Source organism: Oncorhynchus masou, chromosome 16, assembly GCF_036934945.1.
Source record: "Oncorhynchus masou masou isolate Uvic2021 chromosome 16, UVic_Omas_1.1, whole genome shotgun sequence".
Classification (NCBI taxonomy): Eukaryota; Metazoa; Chordata; class Actinopteri; order Salmoniformes; family Salmonidae; genus Oncorhynchus; species Oncorhynchus masou.
Window position 1 is genome coordinate 36,790,700 of NC_088227.1, and position 26,367 is coordinate 36,817,066.

A 26,367-nucleotide genomic window follows, 5' to 3' on the forward strand; every position below is an offset into this window, starting at 1 on the left:
TTCCTTTTGTCCAGGTTGGAAAGGGCAGTGTGGAGTTTTTCTTTATTTTTTACTATGTTCTACATTGTAGAAAAATAGCGAAGACATCAAAACTATGAAATAACAAATATGGAATCATGTAGTAACCAAAAAAGTGTTAAACAAAACCAAAATATATGTTATATTTGAGATTCTTCAAAGTAGCCACCCTTTCCCATAGGCGTTCTCAGGTTTAGGGGAGGATTTGGCTGGAGTAGGCCGTCATTGTAAAATACGAATTTGTTTTTAACTGACTTGCCAAGTTAAGTAAAGGTTCAATAAAAAAAGTTTTGCCTTGACGACCGCTCTTCACACTCTCTCAGTCAGCTTCATGACGTAGTCACCTGATGTGCATTTCAATTAACAGGTGGTACGTGTTAAAGGTTGATTTGTGGAATATCTTTCCTTCTTAATGCCTTTGAGCCAATCAGTTGTGTCGTGACAAGGCAGGGGTGATATACAGAAGATAGACATATTTGGTAAAAGACCAAGTCCATATTATGGCAAGAAAAGCTCAAATAAGCAAAGTGAAACAACAGTCCATCATTAATTTAAGACATGAAGGTCAGTCAACGAGGAAAATTTCAAGAACTTTGAAAGTTTCTTCAAGTGAAATTGCAAAAACCATCAAGCACTATGATGAAACTGGCTCTCATGAGGTCCGCCACAGGGAAGGAAGACCCAGAGTTACCTCTGCTGCAGAGGATAAGTTCATTAGAGTTACCAGCCTCAGAAATTGCAGCCCAAATAAATCCTTCACAGAGTTCAAGTAACAGACGCATCGCAACATCAACTGTTCAGGTCTTCATGGTCGAATTGCTGCAAAGAAACCACTACTAATGGACACCAATAGGAAAAAGAGACTTGCTTGGGCCAAGAAACGGGAGCAATGGACATTAGACAGTTGGAAATCTGTCCTTTGGTTCCAACCACCGTGTTTTTGTGAGACGCAGAGTAGGTGAACGGATGATATCTGAGTGTGTGGTTCCCACCATAAAGCATGGAGGAGGAGGTGTGATGGTGTGGGGGTGCTTTGCTGGTGACACTCTCTGTGATTTATTTAGAATTCAAGGCACACTTAACCAGCATGGCTACCACAGTATTATTCAGCGATTATCCATCCCATCTGGTTTGCGCTTAGTGATTACATAATTTGTTTTTCAACAGGACAATGACCTAACACACCTCCAGGCTGTGTAAGGGCTATTTGACAAAGAAGGAGAGTGACGGAGTGCTGCATCAGATGATCTGGCCACCACAGTCATCTGACCTCAACCCAATTGAGATGGTTTGGGATGAGTTGGACTGCAGAGTGAAAGAAAAGCAGCCAACAAGTGTTCATCATATGTGAGAACTCCTTAAAGACTGTTGGGAAAGAATTCCAGGTGAAGCTGGTTGAGAGAATGCCAAGAGTGTGCAAAGGGTGACTACTTTGAAGAATCAAAAAAACTACCTGATTCCGTATGTGTTATTTCATAGTGTTGATGTCTTCACTATTATTTTACAATGGAGAGAATAGGAAAAATGAAGAAAAAACGTTTAATAATTATGTGTGTACAAACTGTTGTCTGGTACTGTATGTCCCTCTTTGCCGCACATGACCACACAACTGGGCAGTATTCCAGGTGTGACAAAACTAGTGCTGTAGGACCTGTCTCATTGACTGAGATGTCAAGAAAGCCTTATCAAGGCCAGACCTCTTCCATTTTAGCAATAATTGAGTCAAAATGTTTTGACCATGACAGATTGCTTGCTATCTAGTGCCCAGCTGTTTAGTCACCTCAACTTGCTCAATTGGCCAAATTATTCAATACTAAATATATAATTTAGCTTTGAGCGAGTGATTTGTCCCAAAAACGATGCTTTTAGTTTTGGGGACAAAAAAACTCGTAGCGTATGCCTTTCAACTTGCAATAATCGATTGTGACGTGAGTATTCATACGGTTTGGAAAATGATCCTGTGTGTTTGTCCTGGTGTGTGATCACCCTCTAGTGGTGGCAATAAGTTACTACATCCAAGTGTCTCCTGAATCTGTCACTGGCAAAAAACACTTGGGGGAAGAAATGGATGACATCTGAGAGGAAGAGCCGAATAATATATTAATATTATCTACATTAATGTATCACCTTTGATTGCAAACAGTATTGAATGACAAAGTGCTTTGCAAAGTTTGGGCGGTTCCATGTGACAAATAGAACACTAACAATAAAGGAATTCACAGTTACGAAGGGAGAGGGTACACAAATGTTTTTAATGAGTAAATCAAATGTTTTTTAAACATTTATTTAACTAGGCAAGTTAAGAACAATTTATAATTGACTTTCAACCTTCGTCTCTCCCGAGCCCCTACGGGAGTTGTAGCGATTGAGACAAGATAGTAGCTACTAAACAATTGGATGCCACGAAATTGGGGAGAAAAGGGGGTACATTTCAAAAAATAAAATAACACAAATATATATATATAATAAATATAAAAAAATACAACAAAACACACATCACGACAAGAGAGACACCACAACACTACATAAAGAGAGACCTAAACGACAACATAGCATGGCAGCAACACATGGAAACACAGCATGGTATCATGTGCTAATGGTATTTGTTACATGCACCGAATACGGTGAAAATAATTTACAAGCTCATTCCCAACGATGCTGAGTTAAATAACAAAATGTTTAAACACATGAGAAATAAAACACTCACGAATTAACTTATATACAGTGTGAACTTCTACCATATCATTGGTAGAATGATAGAATGTACAAGTAGGCAGGGTTAAAGTGTCTATACCGTGGGTGTACATGTGTGGTAATGTCCGCTGGGCTCAGACGTCATGTTCAACGTCAAAGCAATTCAGAAATTGTAAAACAAAGCAATTTGATTTTGTGAGCATTCTCAATCATACCATTTCCAGTACACAATGTAATAATATATATCCCATACACATGAGTCCTTGTTCTTTTTGTCAGAAATGCATTTGAATGATTGTACATAATACATTTCTATCTGAACGTTCCAACACCTTGTGTCCTGCTGAACTCGTCTTTGTTTTCTCCCGGACGATATTCCCGCGGAATCTCGCGGTAATGACCGGGTTGACCCTGCCCTATGTCTCGCGCACTCGCAGCTCCATGCTCGGTATATAAAGGAGGACAACGGCGGGTGAAGGACGGCTGGGAAGGCAGAGTCCGTGTTTGTAAATAAGACCGTTAAAATCTGTGTTTTATTTACAAAAGTTATGCCGGCTATTTTTAAGTGTCGTACCCAGTTGTTTTAGATCGTTTTTAATTTATTTTTTTGCTGCTATTCCTCGCTTGATTTGTGTGGTTTTACACTACGCGTAATGGCGAGCTCGGCTAACTCGAATCAAGTGGTAAGGATCATTGTCAGAGGGTAGTCAGTAAGAACTGATGATGGCAAACTGCTAGCTGCCAGAAAAAAGGTTGGCATTTTGAGTGGAAGCATATTAAAAGGGACTTAGGGAGTGTTGTTGGCAAACTGGAGGTTCTCCTTAATAAAAATGATAGCTATAAATACAACAATCGGCCATTTTAACCCCTTTTCGAAACCATTTGATTCCTCTGCATTTTTCCTGAATACAGCTGGTGAATGGCGTTGCTAATCTAAGCCAGAAGACAAGTCTTTGGTTAAATTAACTACAAAGTTAGCTAAATAGTAAAATGTGACTTGAGCCTTTTGTTTGCAATGTAGACTGATTTGCAATCTTGGCTGCCAGCTAACTATCATGCATCAGCCTACATTACCTGGTGCGTTTCGAGGAATGGGTTTCCTAGTTTAGAAATGGGTCTAGTGTTACCTAAGTAATACCTAACGAGTAAGAATTGCGTTGGGGTATTGTTCCTCCAATTCAATGAGAGCTAATAGTTTGCCTCGACGTAAAGGTTACAGTTGGAAGCACCTTCTCATCCAATGCGGATGTTAAATTCCAATTTTATCACAATTCAACTTCAGCCAGAAAGTATTGCTTGATCATTTCAAATCATGTTCAATGCCTCAGCCCACGAACAAGGCTGCTAACGTCAGCAAGCCGCCCCAAGCCAAATGTCCTCTTTCCTATTAAACATTTTTCTTTCGCTGGCCCCCAGCCCCCATCTCTAAAATTACATTAACTCACTAAAATAACACAATCTAGATACCAGCAATTCAATTTACATCCATCATTTGAATAGCGACTCCGAGCACCAGGCAATGGTCGCTGACCCCCGCTCGGTAAAAACCGCGTCCATGTCTCCTCTCTACGGTTGTGACCCTCCTCCTTTCCGCAGCTCGGTTTTATACCGCCATATTGGCTCTCTAATATAGACTGCCCGGGATGGGAAGGCGCTTCTCGACGCCACGTCACCGGCGCTACATATAAACACCAGAGCTTTTTATAGTAGGGAGGGAGACTGAGGTCCACCACAACGGACACCGACGAATAAGGACACTGACCTCTGTCGCTGTTCATGCGACCATTTTAGTTTGGGGCAATAATGGTCGATTGAAATGTTAGTGTATTTTGTGCATGGCCGATTGAGTTTAACTAGCTACAACTGATCAGTGTCTTTCGGTTGTTTACGGTTTGAGTATACCATAAATGCAGATTGATTGCGAAACGATTGATGTGTGGTGTTTATGGTGTGAAAGCTCCCGTATGCACGTTTCCGGGCTGGTCTTTCGGTGATCTGTTAGCCATGGCATTGGCAGCACCTAGCTATCATGAAACATCAGTGTTAAATAGATCTAGGTGTCTCAGGGATGGGTAACTGGCGGGCGGCCAAATAAAAAATCCAAATGAATCAGTCAGGGTCTCAATTTACTGTCGAGTTAGAATAAACAAGATGCAATTTTGAAATGTTGGTTGTGCATCAGCAGTCACTCAATCATCCCAAATTAGATCGGAAAATTAGTCTAGCGTCCAGGTATCTACATTTGTAGTAAGCCCATTGATCATCAATTGTCATATTCAAAACTGCAAACATTTGCCTCCATCATATGGAAAAATGTGTATAATTGCAGGAAATTAAGCTGTACAACTGCACATTTGATCTCTGCCCCATGGCATGAAATTAGTTATAAAATAGCTAAATCTCTCTGCCCCATTGTAAAACGTATTGAAATGCAGCAGACTTGCTTTAGAACGGCAACATTTTCTCTGCTCCCCTTGGCTAAATGTGCAGAATTGCAGGAAAATAACTTTGAAACGTTTCTCTTTGCTGTCACTGGGGGGCTGAAATGTTTTACTTGCATAATTTAATCGTTTCTAACTGATTTAACATAGTTAAGAATGGCACATTTATTCTGTTGCAGTTTTGGGCTTTCTGAATGAAGTTAGTTTTGAATATGTTATGGTATGCAGTTTGAATACGTGCGACTGAAGTTCAAAGGTAGTCAAGCTCAAAATGTACATTTAAAAAAAAAAAAAATATTGGATAATTTGTTAGCCAACATTCTTTACTGTGGTACATTTCAGTTGTCACCATGTGAAATAAATATACTTAAGCAATAATGCAGTTAACGTTAAATAATGCAGCACCCAGCTACATTAGGCAATAATATGCCGTTGATGGTATATTATGGCCAATATACCACAGCTAAGGGCTGTTTTAAGCACGACACAACTCTTGAGTGCTTGGATGCAGCCATTAGCGGTGGTATATTGGCCATATACCACAAACCCCCGAGGTGCCTTACTGCTGCTATAAACGGGTCACCAAGGTGAGTAGAACAGTGAAAATTACATCACACAATGAACAGTTCTTGTGCTGACATTGCTTCCAGAGGCAATTTTGGAACTTGGTATTGAGTGTTGCAACCGAGGACATACAATTTTTACACGCTTCAGCACTCAGTGGTCCCATTCTGTGAGCTTGTGTGGCCTACCAGTTTGTGGCTGAGCCGTTGTTGCTCCTAGACGTTTCCACTTCACAAAAACAGCACTTTCAGTTGACCGTAGCACCTCTAGCAGGGCAGAAATTTGACTTGTTGGAAAGGTTGCACCCTATAACGGTGCCACATTGAAAGTCACTGAGCTCTTCAATAAGGTCATTCTACTGTCAATATTTGTCTATGGAGATTGCATGGTTGTGTGTTCGATTTTATACACCTGTCAGCAACGGTTGTGGATGAAATAGCTGAATCCACTAATTTGAAGGGATATCCACATACTTTTGTGAACAGGGCATTCAGAAAGTATTCAGACCCCTTCCCCTTTTCCACATTTTGTTACGTTACAGCATTATTCTGCAATGGATTAAATAAATGTATTTCTTCATCAATTTACACACAATACCCCTGTAATGACAAAGCAAAAATAGGTAAAAATAAATAAATAAATCCCATTTACACAAGTATTCAGACCCTTTACTCAGTATTGTTGAAGTACCTTTGGCAGTGATTCCAGCCTCAAGCCTTCTTGGGTATGACACTACAAGCTTGGCACACCTGTATTTGGGGAGTTTCTCCCATTCTTTGTAGATACTCTCCAGCTCTGTCAGGTTGGATGGGGAGTGTCGCTGCATAGCTATTTTCAGGTCTCTCCAGAGATATCTGATTGGGTTCAAGTCCGGGCTCTGGCTGGGCCACTCAAGAACATTCAGAGTCTTGTCCCTAAGCCACTCCTGCATTGTCTTGGCTGTGTGCTTAGGGTCTTGACCTGTTGGAAGATGAACCTTCACCCCAGTCTGAGGTCCTGAGCGCTCTGGAGCAGGTTTTCATCAATGATCTCTCTGTACTTTGCTCTGTTCATCTTTCCCTTGATGCTGACTAGTTTCCCAGTCCCTGCAGCTGAAAAACATCCCCACAGCATGATGCTGCCACCACCATGCTTCACAGTAGGGATGTTGCCAGGTTTCCTCCAGATGTGACGCTTGGCATTCAGGCCAAAGAGTTCAATCTTGGTTTCATCAGACCAGAGAATCTTGTTTCTTATGGTCTGAGAGTCTTTAGGTGCCTTTTTGCAAACTCAGAGCGGGCTGTCATGTGCCTTTTACTGAGGAGTGGCTTCCGTCTGGTCACTCTACCATGAGGGCCTGATTGGTAGAGGGCTGCAGAGATGGTTGACCTTCTGGAAGGTTCTCCCATCTCCAGGAGCTCTGTCAGTGACCATCGGGTCCTTGGTCACCTTTAACCAAGGCTTTTCTCCCCCGATTGCTCAGTTTGGCTGGGCAGCCAGCTCTAGGAAGAGTCTTGGTGATTTCAAACTTCTTCCATTTAAGAGTGATGGCGGCCGCTGTGTTCTTGGGGACCTTCAATGCTGCAGAAATGTTTTGGTTCCTTCCCCAGATTTGTTCCCTTACACAATCCTGTCTCTGAGCTCTACGGACTATTCCTTCGACCTCATGGCTTGGTTTTTGCTCTGACATGCACTGTCAACTGTGGGACCTTTATATAGACAGGTGTGTGCCTTTTCAAATCATGTCCAATCAATTGAATTTACCAGAGGTGGACTCCAATCAAGTTGTAGAAACATCTACAACTTGATTGGATGCACCTGAGCTCAATTGCAAAGGGTGTGAATACTTATATAAATAAGATATTTCTGCACAAACATCTAAACTTGTTTTCACTTTGTCATAGGGTATTGTGTGTGGATAGATATTTTTTTATTTTTTATTTAATCGGTTTTAGAATAAAATATGTGGAAAAAGTCAAAGGGTCTGAATACTTTCCAAATGCACTGTATATAGTGGATATTTTCTGTCATACCATTCAGGGCTCAAACTACCCCGTTTATAATATACATTAGAGCCCTTCTAACAGTACTCTGTATGTTTTCTCAAGCCTAAACTGTACAGGTCTGTGATTGAAGATGTTATCAACGAGGTCCGGGAGCTCTTCCTGGATGAGGGGGTGGACGAGCAGGTCCTCATGGAACTCAAAACGGTACAGAACACAGAACTCTTCCTTCTCGTGACATTCCATTCTAGAACGTCGTTCTCTCTTGTCTGCGCTAGTGTTGGTTTCCCTTTTCTAGCTCCCGTTCGATGTAGTTTCCACTGATAACCTCTCTGTCCCTGTAGTTTTGTAAAAAGTAGAATAGACAATACAAATGTCAAAATGGTGGTCCACAGTCTACCCTCCATTTTAAAGTTCCCTCTCCTCCCCTCTCCTTTAGCTGTGGGAGAACAAGCTAATGCAGAGCAAGGCAGTGGAGGGCTTCAACACAGAGGAGCAGGCTGCCCTCCAGGCAGCAGCCCAGCAGCAGACACAACAGGCCCAGCAGGCCACCCAGCAAGCCCAGACACAGCAGGTCCTCCTGCCCCCGCAGCAGCAAGGTGAGTCCCAGGCATCGGCCCTGACACACCACCTCTGTTGTTCCCGGTAGACTACATTTGATGTGTTCGACAGGCAGTCCAATTATTTTATTTTTCACTCATTTGTATTTTGATCAATCACATCAGATCTTTTTCAGAGCTGATCTGATTGTTCAAAAGACTAGTGGGAAAATATTAGTGGGAAAAAGATCAGAATTGGGTTGCCTGTCTAAACGCAGCCATAATGGGCTGGTTTCCCAGACATAGATTAAGCCTGGTCCTAGCCAAAACAATATATAATGTCTAATGGAGATTCTCAATTGAATATGCTTTTAATACTAGGATTAGGCTTAATCTGTGTCCAGAGGGGTATTTTACCAAGCAGGTTTGAGGAGTTAGCGAGGTAACTTTGGTCAACTCTGAGTTCAACTCGGGATAACCGTTCAAACAAAAGTGGCTCACCTTTTAAGCCAGGTAAATTTCTATGGCCACGAATCCTTCAGAACTAACCTGCTCTATATCACCCCATCGCCTGCTGGAATTTACAATATAATTTTTCTTTCATTTCAATGGACTCACCCATAGATTGATGTTTCAGCATTGTTTCAATGAAGAGTATGGTTGTTCGACTAGCCATGTGCGACTTGCATGCACAGTTACAAGCCTGCTAGAGTTGAGTGTCAGGCGGACGAGCGAAGTCCACCGTTATAGTACGGATGAAGCCTTTAACACCTCTAATTATCCGATTTTATCCCTACTGGGTCTACCTCCTGTGTATGACAATTGGGCCATGAAAAGCGCTATACAAAAACCCACAGTTCCCTGAAACACCTATCTACACCCCTTTAAAGCCACCTTACCTTAGCCCATTTAAAGCCACCTTACCTTAGCCCATTTAAAGCCACCTACCTACCTTAGCCCATTTAAAGCCACCTACCTTAGCCCATTTAAAGCCACCTTACCTTAGCCCATTTAAAGCCACCTACCTACCTTAGCCCATTTAAAGCCACCTACCTACCTTAGCCCATTTAAAGCCACCTACCTACCTTAGCCCATTTAAAGCCACCTACCTTAGCCCATTTAAAGCCACCTACCTACCGTAGCCCATTTAAAGCCACCAACCTACCTTAGCCCATTTAAAGCCACCTACCTACCTTAGCCCATTTAAAGCCACCTACCTACCTTAGCCCATTTAAAGCCACCTACCATAGCCCATTTAAAGCCACCTACCGTAGCCCATTTAAAGCCTCCTACCGTAGCCCATTTAAAGCCACCTACCTTAGCCCATTTAAAGCCACCTACCTACCTTAGCCCATTTAAAGCCACCTACCTACCTTAGCCCATTTAAAGCCACCTACCTACCTTAGCCCATTTAAAGCCACCTACCTACCTTAGCCCATTTAAAGCCACCTACTGTAGCCCATTTAAAGCCACCTACCTACCGTAGCCCACTTAAAGCCACCTACCTACCGTAGCCCATTTAAAGCCACTTACCTACCTTAGCCCATTTAAAGCCACCTACCGTAGCCCATTTAAAGCCACCTACCTACCTTAGCCCATTTAAAGCCACCTACCTTATCCCATTTAAAGCCACCTACCTTAGCCCATTTAAAGCCACCTACAAACCTTAGCCCATTTAAAGCCACCTACCGTAGCCCATTTAAAGCCACCTACCTACCTTAGCCCATTTAAAGCCACCTACCTTATCCCATTTAAAGCCACCTACCTTAGCCCATTTAAAGCCACCATACCTTAGCCCATTTAAAGCCACCTACCGTAGCCCATTTAAAGCCTCCTACCATAGCCCATTTAAAGCCACCTACCTTAGCCCATTTAAAGCCACCTACCTTAGCCCATTTAAAGCCACCTACCTTAGCCCATTTAAAGCCACCTACCTACCTTAGCCCATTTAAAGCCACCTACCGTTGCCCATTTAAAGCCACCTACCTACCTTAGCCCATTTAAAGCCACCTTACCTTAGCCCATTTAAAGCCACCTACCGTATCCCATTTAAAGCCACCTACCTTAGCCCATTTAAAGCCACCTTACCTTAGCCCATTTAAAGCCACCTACCGTATCCCATTTAAAGCCACCTACCTTAGCCCATTTAAAGCCACCTACCTTAGCCCATTTAAAGCCACCTACCTTAGCCCATTTAAAGCCACCTACCTACCTTAGCCCATTTAAAGCCACCTACCTACCTTAGCCCATTTAAAGCCACCTACTGTAGCCCATTTAAAGCCACCTACCTACCGTAGCCCACTTAAAGCCACCTACCTACCGTAGCCCATTTAAAGCCACTTACCTACCTTAGCCCATTTAAAGCCACCTACCGTAGCCCATTTAAAGCCACCTACCTTATCCCATTTAAAGCCACCTACCTTAGCCCATTTAAAGCCACCTACAAACCTTAGCCCATTTAAAGCCACCTACCGTAGCCCATTTAAAGCCACCTACCTACCTTAGCCCATTTAAAGCCACCTACCTTATCCCATTTAAAGCCACCTACCTTAGCCCATTTAAAGCCACCATACCTTAGCCCATTTAAAGCCACCTACCGTAGCCCATTTAAAGCCTCCTACCATAGCCCATTTAAAGCCACCTACCTTAGCCCATTTAAAGCCACCTACCTTAGCCCATTTAAAGCCACCTACCTTAGCCCATTTAAAGCCACCTACCTACCTTAGCCCATTTAAAGCCACCTACCGTTGCCCATTTAAAGCCACCTACCTACCTTAGCCCATTTAAAGCCACCTTACCTTAGCCCATTTAAAGCCACCTACCGTATCCCATTTAAAGCCACCTACCTTAGCCCATTTAAAGCCACCTTACCTTAGCCCATTTAAAGCCACCTACCGTATCCCATTTAAAGCCACCTACCTTAGCCCATTTAAAGCCACCTACCTTAGCCCATTTAAAGCCACCTACCTTAGCCCATTTAAAGCCACCTACCTTAGCCCATTTAAAGCCACCTACCTTAGCCCATTTAAAGCCACCTACCTTAGCCCATTTAAAGCCACCTACCTTAGCCCATTTAAAGCCACCTACCTTAGCCCATTTAAAGCCACCTTACCTTAGCCCATTTAAAGCCACCTACCTTATCCCATTTAAAGCCACCTACCGTATCCCATTTAAAGCCACCTACCTTAGCCCATTTAAAGCCACCTACCTTAGCCCATTTAAAGCCTCCTACCGTATCCCATTTAAAGCCACCTACCGTATCCCATTTAAAGCCACCTACCTTAGCCCATTTAAAGCCACCTACCTTAGCCCATTTAAAGCCACCTACCTTAGCCCATTTAAAGCCACCTACCTTAGCCCATTTAAAGCCACCTACCTTAGCCCATTTAAAGCCACCTACCTTAGCCCATTTAAAGCCACCTTACCTTAGCCCATTTAAAGCCACCTACCTACCGTATCCCATTTAAAGCCACCTACCTTAGCCCATTTAAAGCCACCTACCTTAGCCCATTTAAAGCCACCTACCTTAGCCCATTTAAAGCCACCTTACCTTAGCCCATTTATAGCCACCTACCTACCGTATCCCATTTAAAGCCACCTACCTTAGCCCATTTAAAGCCACCTACCTTAGCCCATTTAAAGCCACCTACCTTAGCCCATTTAAAGCCACCTACCTTAGCCCATTTAAAGCCACCTACCTTAGCCCATTTAAAGCCACCTACCTTAGCCCATTTAAAGCCACCTACCTTAGCCCATTTAAAGCCACCTACCTTAGCCCATTCAAAGCCACCTACCGTAGCCCATTTAAAGCCACCTACCTTAGCCCATTTAAAGCCACCTACCTTAGCCCATTTAAAGCCACCTACCTTAGCCCATTTAAAGCCACCTACCTTAGCCCATTTAAAGCCACCTACCTTAGCCCATTTAAAGCCACCTTACCTTAGCCCATTTAAAGCCTCCTACCGTATCCCATTTAAAGCCACCTACCGTATCCCATTTAAAGCCACCTACCTTAGCCCATTTAAAGCCACCTTACCTTAGCCCATTTAAAGCCACCTACCTTAGCCCATTTAAAGCCACCTACCTTAGCCCATTTAAAGCCACCTTACCTTAGCCCATTCAAAGCCACCTACCTTAGCCCATTTAAAGCCACCTACCTTAGCCCATTTAAAGCCACCTACCTTAGCCCATTTAAAGCCACCTTACCTTAGCCCATTTAAAGCCTCCTACCGTATCCCATTTAAAGCCACCTACCGTATCCCATTTAAAGCCACCTACCTTAGCCCATTTAAAGCCACCTACCTTAGCCCATTTAAAGCCACCTACCTTAGCCCATTTAAAGCCTCCTACCGTATCCCATTTAAAGCCACCTACCGTATCCCATTTAAAGCCACCTACCTTAGCCCATTTAAAGCCACCTACCTTAGCCCATTTAAAGCCACCTACCTTAGCCCATTTAAAGCCACCTACCTTAGCCCATTTAAAGCCACCTACCTTAGCCCATTTAAAGCCACCTACCTTAGCCCATTTAAAGCCACCTACCTTAGCCCATTTAAAGCCACCTTACCTTAGCCCATTTAAAGCCACCTACCTACCGTATCCCATTTAAAGCCACCTACCTTAGCCCATTTAAAGCCACCTACCTTAGCCCATTTAAAGCCACCTACCTTAGCCCATTTAAAGCCACCTTACCTTAGCCCATTTAAAGCCACCTACCTACCGTATCCCATTTAAAGCCACCTACCTTAGCCCATTTAAAGCCACCTACCTTAGCCCATTTAAAGCCACCTACCTTAGCCCATTTAAAGCCACCTACCTTAGCCCATTTAAAGCCACCTACCTTAGCCCATTTAAAGCCACCTACCTTAGCCCATTTAAAGCCACCTACCTTAGCCCATTTAAAGCCACCTACCGTAGCCCATTTAAAGCCACCTACCTTAGCCCATTTAAAGCCACCTACCTTAGCCCATTTAAAGCCACCTACCTTAGCCCATTTAAAGCCACCTACCTTAGCCCATTTAAAGCCACCTACCTTAGCCCATTTAAAGCCACCTTACCTTAGCCCATTTAAAGCCTCCTACCGTATCCCATTTAAAGCCACCTACCGTATCCCATTTAAAGCCACCTACATTAGCCCATTTAAAGCCACCTTACCTTAGCCCATTTAAAGCCACCTACCTTAGCCCATTTAAAGCCACCTTACCTTAGCCCATTCAAAGCCACCTACCTTAGCCCATTTAAAGCCACCTACCGTAGCCCATTTAAAGCCACCTACCTTAGCACATTTAAAGCCACCTTACCTTAGCCCATTTAAAGCCTCCTACCGTATCCCATTTAAAGCCACCTACCGTATCCCATTTAAAGCCACCTACCTTAGCCCATTTAAAGCCACCTTTCCTTAGCCCATTTAAAGCCACCTACCGTATCCCATTTAAAGCCACCTACCGTATCCCATTTAAAGCCACCTACCGTATCCCATTTAAAGCCACCTACCGTATCCCATTTAAAGCCACCTACCGTATCCCATTTAAAGCCACCTACCTTAGCCCATTTAAAGCCACCTTACCTTAGCCCATTTAAAGCCACCTACCTTAGCCCATTTAAAGCCACCTACCTTAGCCCATTTAAAGCCATCTACCTTAGCCCATTTAAAGCCACCTACCTTAGCCCATTTAAAGCCATCTACCTTAGCCCATTTAAAGCCACCTACCTTAGCCCATTTAAAGCCACCTACCTTAGCCCATTTAAAGCCACCTACCTTAGCCCATTTAAAGCCACCTACCTTAGCCCATTTAAAGCCACCTACCGTAGCCCATTTAAAGCCACCTACCTTAGCCCATTTAAAGCCACCTACCTTAGCCCATTTAAAGCCACCTACCTTAGCCCATTTAAAGCCACCTACCTTAGCCCATTTAAAGCCACCTACCTTAGCCCATTTAAAGCCACCTTACCTTAGCCCATTTAAAGCCTCCTACCGTATCCCATTTAAAGCCACCTACCGTATCCCATTTAAAGCCACCTACCTTAGCCCATTTAAAGCCACCTTACCTTAGCCCATTTAAAGCCACCTACCTTAGCCCATTTAAAGCCACCTACCTTAGCCCATTTAAAGCCACCTTACCTTAGCCCATTCAAAGCCACCTACCTTAGCCCATTTAAAGCCACCTACCTTAGCCCATTTAAAGCCTCCTACCGTATCCCATTTAAAGCCACCTACCGTATCCCATTTAAAGCCACCTACCTTAGCCCATTTAAAGCCACCTTTCCTTAGCCCATTTAAAGCCACCTACCGTATCCCATTTAAAGCCACCTACCGTATCCCATTTAAAGCCACCTACCGTATCCCATTTAAAGCCACCTACCGTATCCCATTTAAAGCCACCTACCTTAGCCCATTTAAAGCCACCTTACCTTAGCCCATTTAAAGCCACCTACCTTAGCCCATTTAAAGCCATCTACCTTAGCCCATTTAAAGCCACCTACCTTAGCCCATTTAAAGCCACCTACCTTAGCCCATTTAAAGCCACCTACCTTAGCCCATTTAAAGCCACCTACCTTAGCCCATTTAAAGCCATCTACCTTAGCCCATTTAAAGCCACCTACCTTAGCCCATTTAAAGCCACCTACCTTAGCCCATTTAAAGCCACCTACCTTAGCCCATTTAAAGCCACCTACCTTAGCCCATTTAAAGCCACCTACCTTAGCCCATTTAAAGCCATCTACCTTAGCCCATTTAAAGCCACCTACCTTAGCCCATTTAAAGCCACCTACCTTAGCCCATTTAAAGCCACCTACCTTAGCCCCTGCCCTGCTGGCTAACTCTGTCCACGCTCTCTCTAATTTATAGGACCTTCTATAATACTTCCCATACTCACAATGTATAATATGACATGTTATGTCCATTAACCCAGGTACAACCGGTCCTTTCAGGACGCCCAATTCAAAATCCATTTCAGTAACTACTTAACATGGCCATCGTATCTGCAAACTATATGATGGAACAATGAAGGCATTGAAAAGAGAATCCTTTCTCATTCACAGTGACGAGCTGGCAATCCACCCGGCCTACTGTCACCAGTGGTAATATTATAACATGATTATTACACACACACACGCACACGCACGCACACGCACACGCACACACACGCACACGCACACACACAGTATTTATAAGGAACTGTATCATAAATGTATAATTACTGACAATGTAATGTAATAAATACTGAATACATTTGTATACTTTCTCTCCACAGCACCCCAGCAGCAAGTCATTGTGCAGGATCCTAAAATTCTGCAGCATATGAGTGCAACCGGGATGGTGAGTGGAGTAGTGGGTTTGTCTGTAGCTGGACCACAGGTATAGGACCAGAGTTTCCCACCATAGGACCCTTGAAGAATTAATTCAATTAATCAATTATAAAGACATTACTAGTGACAGTTTTTCATTGATGTCACATTTCAATGGCATCTGTAAAGTTATCCACGATGAAACCACTGGAGATAGATTTTCACCGGCTGACCTAATGCATGTGTCAATGATGAGAGGCTCACCGTTATGAGTGGATTCCCTTTGAACTCACTTCCATGGATTATAGAATAGCTGAGACACACAGACCCCCTCTACACACACACACACACTGACCCCTGTCCACACACACACTCACATACAGTGTAAACATGAGAGCTGGCCCTGAGCATGATTGACCAGGCCAGCTGGAGGACAGATGGAAGAGAGAGAGGAGGAGAGGCCACGCAGGAAATAGTTTACTGAGAGCTAAGGATTTCAGACTAGATTACAGAGCAGATAAACCTTGAAGAGCTTTGCACTCGTCAGTTCTCTACCCCCCTCCTCTCTGTCTCTCTGTGTCTCTTTCTCTCTCTCCGTGTCTCTCTCTCTCTGTGTCTCTGTGTCTCTCTCTCTTTCTCTCTCTGTGTGTCTTTCTCTCTGTGTCTGTCTCTCTATCTCTCTCTGTGTCTCTCTGTGTCTCTCTCTCTTTCTCTCTCTGTGTCTCTCTTTCTCTCTCTGTGTGTCTCTGTGTCTCTCTCTCTTTCTCTCTCTCCGTGTCTCTCTCTCTCTGTGTCTCTGTGTCTCTGTGTCTCTCTCTCTTTCTCTCTCTGTGTGTCTTTCTCTCTGTGTCTCTCTCTCTTTCTCTCTCTGTGTCTCTCTGTGTCTCTCTCTCTTTCTCTCTCTGTGTCTCTCTCTCTTTCTCTCTCTGTGTCTCTCTGTGTCTCTCTCTCTTTCTCTCTCTGTGTCTCTCTTTCTCTCTCTGTGTCTTTCTCTCTGTGTCTGTCTCTCTATCTCTCTCTCTCTTATACGGTGTGTTTTTCAGACTAAATAGGAAGTTGTCTCTAGTTTATTCCCAGTTTCCTCTCCAACCTCTCCCCCACCCACCATCTGGTGTTGTCTTCTCAACTGACACCTGTCTTCTGCACAGAATATAGGATTATTATAGCAAATTGCTAGGTTACATTTTTACAAGCTTCTCCAGGCATTTAAATCTGAGGAGACTCCATCTCAAACAACCACTATGTATGTATGTATGTATGTATGTATGTATGTATGTATGTCTGTCTGTCTGTCTGTCTGTCTGTCTGTCTGTCTGTCTGTCTGTCTGTCTGTCTGTCTGTCTCTGTCTGTCTGTCTGTCTGTCTGTCTGTCTGTCTGTCTGTCTGTCTGTCTGTCTGTCTTTCTTTCTTTCTTCATGAGTGACTAGGAGTACTCATCTCTCCTGTTATTTGTGTGAGTTCATGAGTGAATAGGGGTACTCATCTCTCCTGTTATTTGTGTGAGTTCATGAGTGAATAGGGGTACTCATCTCTCCTGTTATTTGCCTTGTTTGTGATGTGTTTTCTCTGCCTGACCTCTAGAATGCAGCAACCACAGCAGCAACCTTGGCCTTACCAACAGGAATCAGTCCCTACCAACAACTCATCACTAGCCAAGGTATAGCGTTTAACATCCCACCAGCTCCAGTCTTGATAATATATTACAACAGTACATATTGATTGATTATAAAATGCAGAAAGATTACCTCACCAAATACCAATTTGTTTTGTTTTTTTGTTCTGCCCTGAATTTCTTCTGTCCTTCCCGGGTGATGCACATCAGGCGGCAATTTGCCCCAGACTATATATCTTAAAACAGTGGACGGTGTGTACAACTTATACTCCCCACAACATTTAGGAATGACAAACAATTTTTCAGACTTGTCGATATACTTGTTTCTCAACATTCAAAATGTTCTTGATCTGGTCATGGTTTCGCTACTCTGGGTCTTCGGTTTAGTCTCACGAGGTTGGGTCTGGGTCTTGGGGGCTCTGGTCTCCATCTCTCTCCTCTGATCTCGGGTCAGATCCTGAACATACTCTTCATAGCTCTAAAACGGCACCTCTACCCTGCCCCTGACCCCAGGTCAGATCCTCCAGGTGCTGCGTGCGGCTAACGGGACCCAGTACATTATCCAGCCTCAGCAGCAGATGGTCCTTCAGCAGCAGGTCCTTCCTCAGATGCAGCCTGGCGGTGGGCAGGCCCCCGTCATACAGCAGGTACGCCCCATCACACAGGTAGGTCCTATCACTGTCCTCCCAGTGTGTGTGTGTGTGTGTGTGTGTAAAAGGCCTCCTGGTGCAGGTATAGGTCTCCTGATGCAGATGTAGCTAGAGGCCTCCTGATACAGGTATAGGCTCCCTGGGGCTAGACCTCCTGGTGCAGGTATAGACCCCCTGGTGCAGGTATAGACCCCCTGGTGCAGGTATAGACCTCCTGGTGCAGGTATAGACCCCCTGGTGCAGGTATAGGCCTCCTGATGCAGGTATAGACCCCCTGGTGCAGGTATAGGCCTCCTGAGGTAGAGGCCTCCTGGTGCAGGTATAGGCCCCCTGGTGCAGGTATACGCCACCAGGTGCAGGTATATACCCCCTGGTGCAGGTATAGACCCCCTGGTGCAGGTGTAGGCCCCCTGATTGCAGGTATAGACCTCCTGGTGCAGGTATAGACCCCCTGGTGCAGGTATAGGCCTCCTGATGCAGGTATAGACCCCCTGGTGCAGGTATAGGCCTCCTGAGGTAGAGGCCTCCTGGTGCAGGTGGAGGCTCCCTGGAGTTAGACCCCCTGGTGCAGGTATAGGTCTCCGGATGCAGATGCAGCTAGAGGCCTCCTGATACAGGTATAGGCTCCCTGGAGCTAGACCTCCAGATGCAGGTATAGGTCTCCTGGTGCAGGTATAGACCCCCTGGTGCAGGTATAGGCCTCCTGGTGCAGGTATAGGCCTCCTGGTCTAGGTATAGGTCTCCTGGTCTAGGTATAGGTCTCCTGGTGCAGGTATAGGCCTCCAGGTGCAGGTATAGGCCCCCTGGTGCAGGTATAGGCCCCCTGGTGCAGGTATAGGCCCCCTGGTGCAGGTATATACCCCCTGGTGCAGGTATAGACCCCCTGGTGCAGGTGTAGGCCCCCTGATTGCAGGTATAGACCCCCTGGTGCAGGTATATACCCCCTGGTGCAGGTATAGGCCTCCTGATGCAGGTATAGACCCCCTGGTGCAGGTATAGTCCTCCTGGTGCAGGTATAGGCCCCTTGGTGCAGGTATAGGCCCCCTGGTGCAGGTATAGTCCTCCTGGTGCAGGTATAGGCCCCTTGGTGCAGGTATAGACCCCCTGGTGCAGGTATAGGCCTGATGCAGGTATAGTCCTTCTGGTGCAGGTATAGGCCCCCTGATGCAGGTATCGACCCCCTGGTGCAGGTGTAGGCTCCCTGGAGTTAGACCCCTGGTGCAGGTACTCACAGTTAAACAACAACATGCAGTTAATAATGTTTTCTGAGGCCACTTGCTCACTAACCACATCCAGAACCCTTGGTCCTGTGTCAGAGCTGTGGTAGATCTGAGTTGGGGTTCATTCAGTTTTCAATTTAACAAGTGCCATTGAAAACTGAATGGTGGATTCAAATGGTCGTTACTGTGTGGGGTGTAATGCCATGTTGCTGTACTCCTCCCCTTCAGGTACTGGCTCCTCTCCAGGGAGGCCTCCCCCAGGTGCTGGCTCCTCTACAGGGAGGCCTCCCCCAGCAGACAGGAGTCATCATCCAGCCTCAACAGGTCATCCTCACTGGGAACAAGGTCCAGCAGAATGCACAGGTCAGACCTTACTCACTAGTCACTACACACGGTGTACTATACAGTGTTTATTTTGATAAAATATGCTTTAGTATAGCTATATACAGACGATCATGATTACTCTGCTGAGCACCCCATCCCACATTCAACCATCTCTCACTAACCCACCCTTCTCAACCCATCCCTTTCTTCAGGTAATGCAGATGACAGGCCAGCCCGGTCAGGTGCAGCAGATCCAGCAGCAGGTCCAACAAGTTCAACAGGTCCAGGGCGGAGCTGCACCAGGAGGCCCACAGCAACAGCAGCAGATCCAGCAGCAGGTCCAACAAGTACAACAGGTCCAGGGCGGAGCTGCACCAGGAGTCCCACAGCAACAGCAGCAGCCTCCTATGATGCTGCAGGTGGACGGAGCGGGGGACACGTCCTCAGAGGACGAAGATGAGGAGGAAGAGTATGACGAGGAGGAAGATGAAGAAAAGGAAAAAGATGGCGAGGACGGCCAGGTGGAGGAGGTGGGTAGGACTCTCAATGAGACGAGAGAAAGACGCCAACATTTCTGAAACCTTTTACCGTAGAATGTTTGTATGAATCTTTTAACCTCATCTGTAAATAGAGGACAGTTTAATTTGAACTTGATCTCATGACATCACCAGCCAAGTCTATATTATCCCGACAAATAGTTTACATTTACATTTACATTTAAGTCATTTAGCAGACGCTCTTATCCAGAGCGACTTACAAATTGGTGAATTCACCTTCTGACATCCAGTGGAACAGCCACTTTACAATAGTTGTGCTAGCGTAGTTTAGCTTTACATAACAATTATTACATGCATCTATTAATAAGGTTGGCTACACTTCCAAGATTACAAGCTAGTTACACTACATGTCCAAAAGTATGTGGACACCCCTTCAAATTAGTGGATTTGGCTATTTCAGCCACACCCGTTGGTGACCGGTGTATAAAATTGAACACACAGCCATGCAATCTCCATAGACCAACATTGACAGTAGAATGGCCTTACTGAAGAGCTCAGTGACTTTTAACGTGGCACCGTCATAGGATGCAACCTTTCTAACAAGTTTGTCAAATTTCTGCTAGAGCTGCCCTGGTCAACTGTAAGGGCTGTTATTGTGAAGTGGAAACGTCTAGGAGTAACAACGGCTCAGCCACGAAGTGGTAGGCCACACAACAGAACAGGAGTTCTGAAGCGTGTAGCGCGTAAAAATTGTCTGTTCTCGGTTGCAACATTCACTACCGAGTTCCAAATGGCCTCTGGAGGCAACGTCAGCACAATAACTGTTGTCGGGAGCTTCTCGAAATGGGTTTCCATGGCCGAACAGCCGTAGACAAGCCTAACAACAACATGCACAATACCAAGCGTCGGCTGGAGTGGTGTAAAGCTCACCGCCATTGGACTCTGGAGCAGTGGAAACACGTTCTCTGGAGTGATGAATCACGTTAAACCATCTGGCTGTACCAAAAGATGAATCTGGGTTTGGTGGATGCCAGGAGAACACTACCTGCCCCAGTGCATAGTTGCCAACTGTAGTTTAGTGGAGGAGGAATAGTGGTCTGGGGCTGTTTTTAATGGTTCGGGCCACTGAGTCCTTAACGCTACAGCGTACAATTGCATTCTAGACAATCCTGTGCTTCCAACGTTGTGCCAGCAGTTTGGAGAAGGCCCTTTCCTCTTTCAGCATGGCAATGCCCCCGTGCACAAAGCGAGATGCATACAGAAAGAACTTGACTGGCCTGCACAGCCCTGACCTCAACCCCATCAAACACATTTGGGATGAATTGGAACTCTGACTGTGAGCCAGGCCTAATCACCCAACATCAGTTCCCAACCTCACTAATGCTTTCGTGGCTGAATGGAACAAGTCCCTGCAGCAATGTTCCAACATCTAGTGGAAAGCCTTCCCAGAAGACTAGAGGTTGTTGTAGCAACAAAGGGGGGGACCAACTGCATATTAATGCCCATGATATTGGAAAGAGATGTTCAAGGAGCAGTCCACATACTAGTGTACATGGGATGTTTCTCGGACGATCTGATGAGAATCTGAGGAAGCTATGTAACTTGTCACTCTTAACTTAAAAGTGCGTCTCGGCTGATGATGATAATAAATAAAAAAAATATGAATAATAATTATTATTAGTAGTAGTAGAGGGGCTAAATGAATATAGGGGAAACACCAGATTGAGAGTGAAGGGATAGATACATTAATAACCGTCCCTCACTCTCTCTCAGGAGCCTCTGAATAGTGAAGATGATGTGAGTGACGAGGAGGACCAAGAACTGTTTGATACCGAGAATGTGGTGGTGTGCCAGTATGACAAGGTAAGATATCTCCGGATTACATTATCGCGTGTGTGACCCCAGACTTCCTGTATAGGAGAAACCACAGTGAGGAAACCCCAGACGTCCTGTATAGGAAGGAGAAACCACAGTGAGGAAACCCCAGACTTCCTGTATAGGAAGGAGAAACCACAGTGAGGAAACCCCAGACTTCCTGTATAGGAAGGAGAAACCACAGTGAGGAAACCCCAGACTTCCTGTATAGGAATGAGAAACCACAGTGAGGAAACCCCAGACTTCCTGTATAGGAATGAGAAACCACAGTGAGGAAACCCCAGACTTCCTGTATAGGAAGGAGAAACCGCAGTGAGGAAACCCCAGACTTCCTGTATAGGAGAAACCACAGTGAGGAAACCCCAGACTTCCTGTATAGGAAGGAGAAACCACAGTGAGGAAACCCCAGACTTCCTGTATAGGAGAAACCACAGTGAGGAAACCCCAGACTTCCTGTATAGGAGAAACCACAGTGAGGAAACCCCAGACTTCCTGTATAGGAAGGAGAAACCACAGTGAGGAAACCCCAGACTTCCTGTATAGGAAGGAGAAACCACAGTGAGGAAACCCCAGACTTCCTGTATAGGAAGGAGAAACCACAGTGAGGAAACCCCAGACTTCCTGTATAGGAAGGAGAAACCACAGTGAGGAAACCCCAGACTTCCTGTATAGGAGAAACCACAGTGAGGAAATCCCAGACTTCCTGTATAGGAAGGAGAAACCACAGTGAGGAAACCCCAGACTTCCTGTATAGGAAGGAGAAACCACAGTGAGGAAACCCCAGACTTCCTTTATAGGAAGGAGAAACCACAGTGAGGAAACACCAGACTTCCTGTATAGGAGAAACCACAGTGAGGAAACCCCAGACTTCCTGTATAGGAAGGAGAAACCACAGTGAGGAAACCCCAGACTTCCTGTATAGGAAGGAGAAACCACAGTGAGGAAACCCCAGACTTCCTTTATAGGAAGGAGAAACCACAGTGAGGAAACCCCAGACTTCCTGTATAGGAGAAACCACAGTGAGGAAACCCCAGACTTCCTGTATAGGAAGGAGAAACCACAGTGAGGAAACCCCAGACTTCCTTTATAGGAAGGAGAAACCACAGTGAGGAAACCCCAGACTTCCTGTATAGGAGAAACCACAGTGAGGAAACCCCAGACTTCCTGTATAGGAGAAACCACAGTGAGGAAACCCCAGACTTCCTTTATAGGAAGGAGAAACCACAGTGAGGAAACCCCAGACTTCCTGTATAGGAAGGAGAAACCACAGTGAGGAAACCCCAGACTTCCTGTATAGAAAGGAGAAACCACAGTGAGGAAACCCCAGACTTCCTGTATAGGAGAAACCACAGTGAGGAAACCCCAGACTTCCTTTATAGGAAGGAGAAACCACAGTGAGGAAACCCCAGACTTCCTGTATAGGAAGGAGCATCCACAGTGAGGAAACTCCAGACTTCCTGTATAGGAGAAACCACAGTGAGGAAACCCCAGACTTTGTGTGTGTGTGTGTGTTTAGTGAATGTGTCACTGGTATCCCCATCTGCTCCCCTCCTAACCTCCACACTGACACTGTCCCATTGGTTCCTCTCCTCAGAGCCACAGAAGTACACACACACACTGTAGTGAGAGAGAGAACCCAGTCTGCTGCCCTCGCCCACATTCCTAATGCCTATTGGCTCCCCCTCAGATACACAGAAGTACACACACACACTGTAGTGAGAGAGAGAACCCAGTCTGCTGCCCTCGTCCACATTCCTAATGCCCATTGGCTCCCCCTCAGATACACAGAAGTACACACACACACTGTAGTGAGAGAGAGAACCCAGTCTGCTGCCCTCGCCCACATTCCTAATGCCCATTGGCTCCCCCTCAGATACACAGAAGTACACACACACACTGTAGTGAGAGAGAGAACCCAGTCTGCTGCCCTCGCCCACATTCCTAATGCCCATTGGCTCCCCCTCAGATACACAGAAGTACACACACACACTGTAGTGAGAGAGAGAACCCAGTCTGCTGCCCTCGCCCACATTCCTAATGCCCATTGGCTCCCCCTCAGATACACAGAAGTAAGAACAAATGGAAGTTCCACCTGAAGGATGGGATCATGAACCTGAACGGCCGAGACTACGTCTTCTCCAAAGCCATCGGGGACGCAGAGTGGTAAAACACACAGCACAAAGAATGCGTCCCAAATAGCACTCTATTACCTATATAGTGCACTACATAGGGAATAGGGTGCCACTACATAGGGAATAGGGTGCCATTTGGAACACAGAAAAAAGGAACACACAACAACAACAAAAAAACACCACGAAGGAACTCTGGAACTTTCTGTCAAGTTTGAGAAAGAGACTCATCAATAACTATGACCCAGGGAATCATATTTCAGCCAGAGGACCTGGGATGGGCTGGTTTGGGAAGGAAATAAATGTAACACACCACCCAAAACTGTGATACTGACTGATGCACATCTGTATGAATGGTATATCTGTATTAACACCCAATACCCTACAAGCCTCCCAAGACAAGACACTGAGGATTCCATGCAGCACGGCCGAGGGATCGAAGGAGAAATCTTCTTAGTTTCTTTGTTTGACTGAATTCACCTCCATTTTGACCTGACTGTTTTCTCCCACTTCGAGTGGACCAGATATAACCACTAACTTGAGTTGACCCACCCTAAACACTTTATGCCAATAGGTTTGAATCCGGGTCAAAGGTCAGATAAAATATCCAGTGATTGGACAGGGAGTCTTTCGATCCTAGTTGTGTGCCTAGTGATTGGCTAGGAAACACATCAGTCAATCCCAGTTTTTTTCAGTGACTGGGCACCACACAGTGAAGTTGACACCAGTGTAATGAGTTGAGATGGCTGTTTGAAAAAGGCTGACGTTATTATCTTCATCTGCTTGTAGATCTGGGTCCACGTCACTAATATGATATTCCTGCCACATGTTCCGATGGTCCATACTAAAAGTGCCCTCCTGTTTATCTAGTTGATAGTGATAGTCACTGTGTTCAGCAGTCGAGCTCCCCTCCTGTTTATCTAGTTGATAGTGATAGCCACTGTGTTCAGCAGTCGAGCTCCCCTCCTGTTTATCTAGTTGATAGTGATAGTCACTGTGTTCAGCAGTCGAGCTCCCCTCCTGTTTATCTAGTTGATAGTGATATCCACTGTGTTCAGCAGTCGAGCTCCCCTCCTGTTAATCTAGTTGATAGTGATATCCACTGTGTTCAGCAGTCGAGCTCCCCTCCTGTTTATCTAGTTGATAGTGATAGTCACTGTGTTCAGCAGTCGAGCTCCCCTCCTGTTTATCTAGTTGATAGTGATAGTCACTGTGTTCAGCAGTCGAGCTCCCCTCCTGTTTATCTAGTTGATAGTGATAGTCACTGTGTTCAGCAGTCGAGCTCCCCTCCTGTTTATCTAGTTGATAGTGATAGTCACTGTGTTCAGCAGTCGAGCTCCCCTCCTGTTTATCTAGTTGATAGTGATATCCACTGTGTTCAGCAGTCGAGCTCCCCTCCTGTTTATCTAGTTGATAGTGATAGTCACTGTGTTCAGCAGTCGAGCTCCCCTCCTGTTTATCTAGTTGATAGTGATAGTCACTGTGTTCAGCAGTCGAGCTCCCCTCCTGTTTATCTAGTTGATAGTGATAGCCACTGTGTTCAGCAGTCGAGCTCCCCTCCTGTTTATCTAGTTGATAGTGATAGTCACTGTGTTCAGCAGTCGAGCTCCCCTCCTGTTTATCTAGTTGATAGTGATAGTCACTGTGTTCAGCAGTCGAGCTCCCCTCCTGTTTATCTAGTTGATAGTGATATCCACTGTGTTCAGCAGTCGAGCTCCCCTCCTGTTTATCTAGTTGATAGTGATAGTCACTGTGTTCAGCAGTCGAGCTCCCCCTCCTGTTTATCTAGTTGATAGTGATAGTCACTGTGTTCAGCAGTCGAGCTCCCCTCCTGTTTATCTAGTTGATAGTGATAGTCACTGTGTTCAGCAGTCGAGCTCCCCTCCTGTTTATCTAGTTGATAGTGATATCCACTGTGTTCAGCAGTCGAGCTCCCCTCCTGTTTATCTAGTTGATAGTGATATCCACTGTGTTCAGCAGTCGAGCTCCCCTCCCGTTTATCTAGTTGATAGTGATAGTCACTGTCTTCAGCAGTCGAGCTCCCCTCCTGTTTATCTAGTTGATAGTGATAGCCACTGTGTTCAGCAGTCGAGCTCCCCTCCTGTCGCTGTTTTAATATTGTTTTATTATGATGAAGAACGAACACTAATGGCAATCGGCTGTTTTTATTTTCTCTTGAGAGTGCCGAGTCTATATGTCTCTGATTTCAATCTGTCTGCTTCATGCCCTAATCCTGAATCATCCTATTGTTGACGGTCACCTTTGTAAAGAATCTACCAATGAATGGATAGATAGAATTATTGTAAAAAAGTCTTCAAAACGCTTATCTGAGAGTTTTACTAATTTGTGGATCTGGTCTTCTGATTCAGTACCTGGTCAGTACAGCCAGTGGGAGATCTGCACTGTCAGTGTCAGTGTATCGATCAGTACAGCCAGTGGGAGATCTGCACTGTCAGTGTATCGATCAGTACAGCCAGTGGGAGATCTGCACTGTCAGTGTCAGTGTATCAATCAGTACAGCCAGTGGGAGATCTG

General features: G+C 45.2%; 1 protein-coding gene across 3 annotated transcripts; it reads left to right on the plus strand.

Annotated features, from left to right (window-relative positions):
• The first annotated feature begins 3,177 nt into the window (after positions 1–3,177).
• On the plus strand, positions 3,178–24,858 carry LOC135557919 (transcription initiation factor IIA subunit 1-like). Of its 3 annotated transcripts, none has more exons than XM_064991626.1 (12): positions 3,178–3,395; positions 7,805–7,906; positions 8,139–8,298; positions 15,280–15,318; positions 15,492–15,556; positions 17,107–17,182; positions 17,348–17,389; positions 17,651–17,784; positions 19,236–19,370; positions 19,544–19,861; positions 21,602–21,691; positions 23,763–24,858. In XM_064991626.1, exons 1-12 carry the CDS (start codon positions 3,366–3,368, stop codon positions 23,868–23,870), a joined length of 1,299 nt encoding a protein of 432 aa, XP_064847698.1. In that variant the 5' UTR covers positions 3,178–3,365; the 3' UTR covers positions 23,871–24,858. The 3 variants fall into 3 exon arrangements, with proteins under 3 accessions (XP_064847698.1, XP_064847697.1, XP_064847699.1); XM_064991625.1 differs by having other exon boundaries at positions 17,651–17,802; positions 23,763–24,857; XM_064991627.1 differs by lacking the exon at positions 17,348–17,389 and having other exon boundaries at positions 17,651–17,802; positions 23,763–24,853.
• The last annotated feature ends 1,509 nt before the right edge of the window (positions 24,859–26,367 follow it).